Source organism: Mastomys coucha, chromosome X, assembly GCF_008632895.1.
Source record: "Mastomys coucha isolate ucsf_1 chromosome X, UCSF_Mcou_1, whole genome shotgun sequence".
Lineage (NCBI taxonomy): Eukaryota > Metazoa > Chordata > Mammalia > Rodentia > Muridae > Mastomys > Mastomys coucha.
In genome coordinates this window covers 60358840-60368074 of record NC_045030.1, presented here as the reverse complement: position 1 = coordinate 60368074, position 9235 = coordinate 60358840, and the positions used below count along the sequence as shown (strand labels likewise).

The following is a 9235-nucleotide window of genomic DNA, read 5'->3' as shown; positions in this document are numbered from 1 at the left end:
TTTTTTTTTTGTCTAATTATCCACTCTTTAACCATTTCACACATGTACAATTTACGGTTTGCTTTCTCTGAAGGGAATGTAGACTTAAGAGCAGGGTGCCTTAGGCTCAGACTTCCTGAGGATTCTTAAGAGGAGCTCATGCAGCCGCACACAATCTGCAAGCCGGGGTGGTCTCAGGTGTAGGGAAGACAGAAAGAGAATGGGGCTATTTAGCCTGAGGACACAAAGACTCAGAAAAGCCAATCTCAGCTCTTCTTTTCAAAGGTAACACACAGGAGGCGGTCATCTTACCCCTACAGAGGCAGGCAGGAGGTCGAAGGGGTTACATTTGGTTCAGGGAGCGCATTCCACTTTTGTTAACACTGGAATTTGGATTCTGTCCTTGCGACTGATTTGCAAGTGCTGTGAGGGTAGCTCTCCTGTTTCTTGCTGAATTCTATAGCACAGTGAATGTTTTGTCACTCAACAGACACCCGAGTAAAGGAATGTCACCCCCCTCTGCCTGGAGTGGTCCTCATCACTTCACTCTTGAGATCTAAACTTGCACATCACTTTCTCAGAAACACCAGCCCTTGCATCACCAGATTATGGGGCCTCTGCTATCACTGGGGAGGTTTCTTACATTTTGGTCATAGCTTTTTTTCTATTATCACATTTGAAGTTATTACTTAAAACCAGCATGCCCCCTCCCCAGTAAAAATCAAGTAGTTCTTCTTATATGAGTGATTTCCAAGTACCCAAAGAGATGGTGGACAATTTCTGTACAGTGCTTGGCACAAAGTTGAGACGGCTGTTCAGTTGTTTGCTGTAAGTGGCTCACTGTATGAGCTCAGGACCTAGAACAGACACGAAGGAATGACAGAGTTTGATTAGGTCAGGCAACTGGTCAACGTCACACTCAGTAGCCGGGCCAAAGTTTGAACCTAAATCTGTACAATGCTAAAGCCTGAGCTTCTAAAACACTAGTCTGACTTTTATGGACACAGAGCCATCATTTATGATCACATACTCTGGCATGAAAGCTAGGCCCTCGGTGAAAAGGCTAATAGGCAGGGTAAGGGAGTGTGATGCAGTGCAGTCAGCTTTCCTCACAGATTGGACAAGATACAGGAGGAGCCCTTGGTGTCAGAATGTTCCCGTTCAGGGACACTCATGTAAGGCAGCCAATTGGGCAGGAAATGCAGAGCAGAGCTAAGACTTCATGCCTTCTTCCCCTGTCCTGGTGCCAAGCAGTTGGTGGGCAGCTGGCTTTCAAGTGTACAACGCCCTGCCTCACCTTCAGGTTGTGCTTAGAGATTAGCATGGAGCCTGTGCCTACAGCCTTTAGAGTAGTGGCTAATAAACTGCACTGTTGATGTTAGGTGTGGTGGTACACGCCTGTAATCGCAGCTCTCAGGAGGCTGATATGGGAGGCTCATTTGTTTCAAAGCCATAATGGGCTACATAGTGAATTAAAAGCCAGCTTGACCTTTATGGTAAGGTCCTGTCTGGAAAACAGAAAAACAGACTATGGACTTTTGGAACCGGGCTGAAGGTGGATTTGAGTCCTAGTTCCATGGGTTACCAGCTATGTAAACCCTGTACTTCTGTCTGAACTGAAATATGAGAGTACACTCATGGTGAAAATTAAAACAATAAAATACCTTTTAAACACATTACCTGTATCTAAGAGGGACTCAGAAATACAACTATTAACATTTCCAGTTAATTTTCAAATCTCACCCTGTACCATCTTGGTAAGCAATTCCTGTCAAGAACTTTCAAATTAACACAAAATAGCTATCCTTTCAAGTCCTTATATTCTAGAACTAAATTAGGTTAACCGAGGTACTCACTCAAATCTAATACAGGGTTCTGTGTGGTGATAAAAAGAAGTTGGCTCAAGGTAAAATTCTGTCATGGGTATGGGAGTCTCCCATCTGTGCCCTAGTGACGGAACCACAAGTTACAAAGCTGGTGTGGATAAGGAGACAGCATAACTGAAAGCTCGAGCTGTCCCATTAGCCACACTGGACAGAGCTGCTGTTGGCCAACTCTGTGATGGCTATTCTCACTTGCCAACTTGACTGTGTCTGGAATTAAGTGAAACCCACCTGGCTGGGCACACCTGTGAGGGAATTTAATTAAATCATCTGAAGTAGGAAGACCCACTTTTAATCAGGATCTCCCTTTATTTAATTGGGGCCATAACATCTGCTGGCTGCCCATATAAAGGACTTAGAAAAATAGGAAGCATTTATTTGCTCTTTGCTTGTTAATCTTACTGGCAAGTCCATTCCTTCATGGGCATTAGAGCCTACTTTGCCAGGGTTCCGGTGGATACTGAACACCAGCTGAGACATCTAACCTCGTGCACTGAAGAACTAGTGCACTCTTAGACCTTTCATTGGTAAGCTGCTATGTAGGACTGTATGGACCAGAACCTGTAAGCCATTCTAATAAACCGTGTGTGTGTGTGTGTGTGTGTGTGTGTGTGTGTGTGGTGTGTTTCTCGTGCATATGTTACTATTCTTGGTTGTCAACTTGACTACATCTGGAACTAACTAAAACCTATATGGTTGGGCACACGTGTGAGGATTTTTTTTTCTTAATTAAATCACATAAATTCTGTAAGTTTCATTCATCTAGAGAACCCTGAGTAATATAAACTCTAACCCACAAAACATGTCGTGTACAAAGAGAGACATACCTTTAACATGAAAGATTTAATGGTCATGCTTTGCAGGCAAACCTGAAACTGCCTTTTTACCTGACCCAATTCACAGCCTTCCTATCTGCTGTACAATACAACTACTTTCACGACCTCTCTGCTACTGTGCTAACAAGCTACAAATCAATGTAGTGGAACCTGATGTTTTTGACCAATATTTCTTAAATGGTACAATTGTGACCATAAGCAAATACATTCACCCTTATACCTAAGCACCCCAACTCTGCCACCTCATAAGTTTTCTGTCATGTTTCTCTTTAAAACACCAGCCCTCCCCCTTTTCCAGTATGTATATAGGTAGAAAAATAAATGAAGTCAGCATTCTTTAGGTCTCTCTAGAATAAACTGTGACTCAAATAACAGTGAATGGTTATTTGCAAGGCTATAATTTTTTTAATGACAGATTTTCCTAAAAGAAACCACTATAACATCTTTCCAAGTACTCCAAGGGAAAACAAAAAGCACACAAAGATTAGAAGTCTAGTACTTTAACAGCACACTGCTAAACACAGACTAGGGTAAATGCCAAGACATCTTAAAAAACAACTCTGAGAGATGCAATGTTCAAGTCAATCAAACATGGAGGTTCCACAAACAACGGAAAAACAGGTCCATAAGCAGTTCACTCATGCATGATGGTAACTCACACTGTACTTCATCAAAGTTCATTGAGGTGCTTAATTCTAATGACTGTCTCAACAGAGATGCTTTGCTCTTTGCATGGGGATGTTGTACATAGATGAGAGAGGGGGAAAAAGTCTTCCAGATGAATACATAAGTACAACAAGTTTCGCTCTCCTTTGATAAAGTACTGAAGGCAGACTCAAGCGTTATCAGTTTCCTTAATGAGAAATCTTATGCATGCTAAAAAGAGACAGGTTACATAATTTGTCATGCTAAGTCTTTATAGCTGTTTTCATAAGGTGAGCTCAGTAACCTGACAGAATAAAAAAGATAGTAGTTAAATCACTGTATACCCTTTTACAACTTGAATAATTTTGTGGGTCAATGAGGCTGACATTCAAAACCCCTCAAACATACATTAACAAGAAATTATTTACTGCATGAAGAGCCACGCAGCATAGAAAACATACACTTCACCGGAGGAGTTCCTGCATAGCAGGAAAGTCACTACAACTACATAACAAATGGCTATGCCAACAGTCAAGGCTGCCACGAATGGTACACCATGAGAATTCCTTTCAAATCTCAAGGAGTGTTGGCAATGGCACAGACCCTTTTGAGAGTAAGTGCATGTTTTGTTTGGAAGGGTATTTTTCAGTGGAAAGTTTGAACATCACATAAGTAATCAAGTTTCTAATTGGGTTAGATTTAAGGCAATGCTACTCGGACCTGAGGGAGAAAAATCCACAAAATTTGTCTATTTTTCTCCCGAATCGGGAACAGGTCAGAATCAGCATCAGAAAGTATTCCCCTTCCAAGTGTTCAATGTACCTTTAGGTATCTGCAGCATTACTAACTAGAATAACAACTTTCATACTATGAATATGAAATGAAAATTTGTTCTGTGCTCTTCCTCAAAAACCATCAAAAAATACCACCTGGCAGCTTAGGTGTCTATTGTTAAAAAGCAACACGACAGTGAAGACAAGTGCACCCACTTTACACCGAGAGAACCCCTTCAAAGATACTGCAGAGCGCTGCATTCCTCTTATGGCTGCCTCTGGTGTAGTACAGAACAGTTGTGGGTTCATAAATTAACTTTTAACATCAACTATCAACTAACAAGGAAGTGACCACTAAACATAATAAGTTTAAAAATTTTACATTTTGCTCCTGTTTGGCTGCTAAAGAGCAGCGATTTAAGTTGATATAAAAAACTTCTGGTGACAAGGCTTGCTATACACACAATTAACATAATCAAAAATGAAGCAGCAATTACATTTTCTATTTCAACTTATCTGGTATAGACTATTTACATATTTGGGAAGAGAGACCTCCAACACCACCATCCTATGTCCCATGTGCACTTGCTCCATTGCCCCCAAATCTGTAACAAGTGCCCTGAATGATATACACCTGTACTTTGGCTAAGCCAGCTGGATGCAATTCCTATGGTCTTGGTGTGAAAGAAAAGAAATAAGGTCTTGGAGGTCATTTGTAGCCTTCTTTCTCAGAGCATCAATGTACTGTAGTCAAGAAATCTGTTCTTTCACATCAATGGGGGAAAAAGCGGCCCCCACACTTGAGTCCCCAACCTGAATGGGGTGAGATCAAAATGCCATCAGCTCCTTGCACCACAAAGGGCCACCAGAGAAAAGGGAAAGAAAAAGTCAGGACAAAGGCAGCAGCAATCAACAAAAGTTTTTCCAACAAAGGAACCTCTCCTCCCTGGGTTCCCGAGGGAGTAACAGCTCCCCCTTCCCGCCCCTTCCCTGCCACACACAAATTAACTCACGTCACAAGAACTTGGTACTCAGATAAATATGAGAAAGGGTCAAACCATCACTTTTTATACTTTAACTGAAACATAAAAACTAACAGAACACACAACATCACTGTGAAAGTAAGTTTCTAAAACAGATCTGGCCAATATAGTAGTAGTAAAGCCAGTAAAACTTAACAGAACAATTTTTGTCCACAATCTGCCTTGTACAGGGTATTTATATTCTTCCTATGCCATATAAACGGCATTTATATAGCTTACACATTCAGAGACATGCACTAGGACTTGTAGGTAGTACACATTTCTTCACAATCACATGTGCAAAGTTTACCAACCACTAACTGAGTATCAGAACGCCTAGGCCGGACTGTGTCTCGTATCATCTAATGAATTTAATGCAGGTTCAGAATCATCCATCGGAAGAACCAGGCGTGTCCCACGAATGACTAGTTCGTGGTCCCCAAATGTAAGCTCCCGATCCAAGGCATCTTCAGAACTGTTGCCCATAAATCTCCTTGGGGCACTGGCTGTTGCAGACTCGGTGTTCACAGTAGAATCCCCATATGTCAAACTGATATCACCATCATTGAGAATGAGATCAGAGTCATCATCTTTCAACTGCTCCTGGTTCTGAATACAAACAATAAAAGGTTTAAGAGCAGTTAAGCAATGAAAGAACCCAAGCCATGCAAGGTGGGAAGGTACGGCAAGCTCTTCAGAAAACCATTCCCAAAGGAGATAATCTGAGGACACCTAGTTAAAATGCCTCCCTGCCAGCCTAGGGCTACAGATCTCAGGTCCTTGCTTTGATATAAAAGACAATGTGAATTGTTCCTTTCAGCTTTGCCTCCCATTCCCAGCTGCCTCTCCCACTCCAACAGCGCCTTGGGTACAGGGTGAACTATAGCACTGGCAGCTATTCCTCTCTCCAGTCCTTCTCTCACCTCCCAGCCAGTAGGCACGCTGTCCTTCCATCCCTTTCAAGTCACTAGTCCTGTGCATGACTTACTCCTGGCAGGCTTTGATCTTTCAGCTGTACCCTGGCTGTCTATCCTGTGTGTTCCCACAGTGGCTGGCCCTTAGCCCTTTGCTTGCAAGTAGCACTCCCTCTTGCGCATTCAAAATTGCTCTCATGAATCTTAAAAGTAATGTCTCTGGGGCCAGGGAGCAGGGAAGCAGACAAATGTTAAGATACAAGACTAAATGTTTCCTATTCCAACCACACAACACATCATGACACATGGAGACACATGGAAACTCTTGTCACACAGTTGTTTTCCAGGTTCATAAACTTTTGTTCTAATGGAAAAAAGTTTTCCAAAAAAGTATACTTGATACAGTTCTATAAAATGGGGAGAAAGTCAACAATGTACAGCCCCATTTTGCCAAGAAAAAAAAAACATATATGTGGATATAGGAATGTGTGGAATGTCATTCAACATAAGTATTCCATGTCGAGTTGCTGAAGAATTCTACTTGTGTATGCATGCATGTCTACTTGTGTATGCATGCATGTCTACTTATGCATGCATGCATGCATGTTTGCTTGTGCTGTGCGTTTCTGCTATCAGAAATTTGGTATTCCTAGAAATTTCCTTAAATACACCAAGATTAAAATAAAAAAAGGCAATTGAAAAGGTAAGTCTATAGCCACTAATCAGCTGAAATCACTTCCTGTCTAACATATAACTAGTCACAGTGAACCTAACTAGTGTCTGCCATTTGGTTAAAACAACGCTTTGTGGCCCTCTGCAGGTCAGTAGGGACTCTTTAGCACTTCTTAATTAATTTTCTTTAAGTTTCAGGTCTGGAAAAAAATGTAAAAGGCACATACCTTTTGATCTACCAATATCCCTTTAAAATCAATTCTACATACTTATAATTTATACCCCTGAACAAATTTATGTAAAAGTATATTTGAAAAAAAAAACCCAGTCACTGTAAGTACTGTTTGTAACAGCATAAATGACAGAGGCACAGTGCATAGAGAAATGACACCAAATGGTGCTGAAGAATCTATACATCAAGGAATGCCAACGACTGACAGATAGCAAAGCATCAGAAGCTAAGAGAGACGCATGGAGGGAATTGATCCTGCTTCTGTCATAACCATGGCCTTGTAGCCATTTAGTCTGTCATCCATCAGAGCAGCTCCAGGAAACTCATTCAGTGACGTGTTATACTGCTTGATACCCCAGGATACAGACTTGTATCTTTTTTGTTTCTGAGTTTTTAAAGGTTGCTGGTGGCAGGTTTGTTTGTTTGTTTGTTTGTGGTTGTTTTGCTTGTTTGTTTGTTAATGCTCTTTGAGATGGGGTATCAATTTAGCCCAAGCTATCATCTAGCTTGCTCTGTATGTGAGGATGAGCCTCCACCTAAGTGATGATTTCACACACACACCACACACACAAACAGAGCTATGGACCTTTTAGCTGTGAATGAAAGTTATTGGGTCTCTGGAGTCTCGAGTCTGAGAGCCAAGCCTCTGCCCAACCAATAACACGTCTATGGAGAGTCACGTGGCTCAGTGGAAAAGAACAATGCAGAGCCTCGGCCACATGGGAGGGAGACAGGACAGCGCAGGAGCTTTCTCCCCACACTACAAGCACAATCTGTCAAATGGTTCAAAACAAAGCCACTAGCTGCTGCCCTGGCCCAGGTGCCATCCCTACACTTCCCCCCTCACCCCCGCCCACTCTCTGTGGAATCTGCTCTAGCAAACCGCACCGGAGGACACACTGAGCTGAGGGGTCTGTGCCCACACCACTTCACTACAGCTTCCCACTAGCCTATTACAGCAGTCAAAATGTGGCTGTTGCAATAGGGAAGCCGAGTCAATGTCAGATTATTTAAACATGGGGGGAAATTAAGTGTTTACATTTTAGAATCCAGAGTAGTTAGCACATCTTTCACTTCCCTCTTGGTTGTAATATTTGCCATCAATCAGGTTAAGGAAAATATATGAATTCTAAATTCTGTCTAGCTGTGTCATCCACCAGACATGGGTGTACTTCCCTAAAATCCCAATGTTATGGTTATTAAATCACTGTATACTTCACAGACATGCACACACTGCAGCAAAGCAGTGTGGTGTGGCACACTATTTCTGCCATGATTTCTTTCCCCTTGGAGGAGACGCTCCATAATATCACATTTTTTAACTTAAATAAATGTAACTAAATCTAAGAAAAATTACTTTGAGCATCCTCTCAACTGCACTGTGATGAGCCTAATGAAGACATGGAAACATACAGACCCACTGCCAAAATCAGGCCACATATGGCAAATAAATTAAAGCTGGCACGGAAACAAAATGAATGACCTACTAAAATCACCGGCTAGAAGATAAGGAACTGGTCTATTTTCAAAGCTGCTATCTCTAGTTCCCCATTTCAGTGTATGGTCTACCTGAATAAAATGTGTTTAAATTCCCTCTCTTGGATTTTATATCTCAAAGACCAAGAAATTCCAAACTAAAATATAACCAGAAGCCTAACCCACAGAACAGCTAAAGTGAACTTGCTAAAGATTTCAATTAATATATAAAAGCTGCTGACTTTGGAGCAAGGTTGTGCATGCCTGCAACCTCAGTTTGAGGCCTGCCTGGGGTGTACAGCAGCAAGAACCTGCCTCAAGACAACAGCAACAAGTGAATAACTGAGCAAATGAATGCCACTTACTTCATATGCTTGGGGGCTGGTCAGGCACCTGGCAATTGGCCCACAGCACGCTGGGAGCGTGGTAGTCAGAGGCGGCCCACTGTGGGTCAGCAGGGGCTTCAGGTAGCTGCGCACACAGGGTTAAGGAAGGACTGTACTCATCTCAGCATATATTTAAGACAACAGTGAACCTCGTGTTGTTGTTGTTGTTGTTACACTGCTCTGCAAGTGCTCTACCGACTCCTAAACTCCAACTCAGTCCCAAACAATACACTGTATGCTATCATAGCCATAGCACGCTGACCACTTCAGAGGCTGGCAAAGGGTTTTACACATGTAAGCTCATCTCATTGCCATACTACAGCAGGAAAACAGCAAATGGTGACCTTTTTATTATCTTGATTTCACAGACAGGGACACTGATACACAAGTATCCACCTAAAGCCACACAATTAAGGA

The 9235-nt window shown here is 42.1% G+C and overlaps 1 protein-coding gene across 1 annotated transcript in view; it reads right to left on the bottom strand.

Annotated features, from left to right (window-relative positions):
- Window positions 1-3079: 3079 nt before the first annotated feature.
- Window positions 3080-9235, bottom strand: part of Slc9a6 (solute carrier family 9 member A6) — a 36089-nt gene continuing 29933 nt past the window's right edge. Inside the window, exons 10-11 of the mRNA XM_031361144.1 lie at window positions 8798-8903; window positions 3080-5747 (exon numbers count right to left, since the gene is read on the bottom strand). Of these exons, the coding sequence (XP_031217004.1) occupies window positions 5475-5747; window positions 8798-8903 (379 nt within the window). The 3' untranslated portion in view covers window positions 3080-5474. The remainder of the gene's footprint in view (window positions 5748-8797; window positions 8904-9235) is intronic.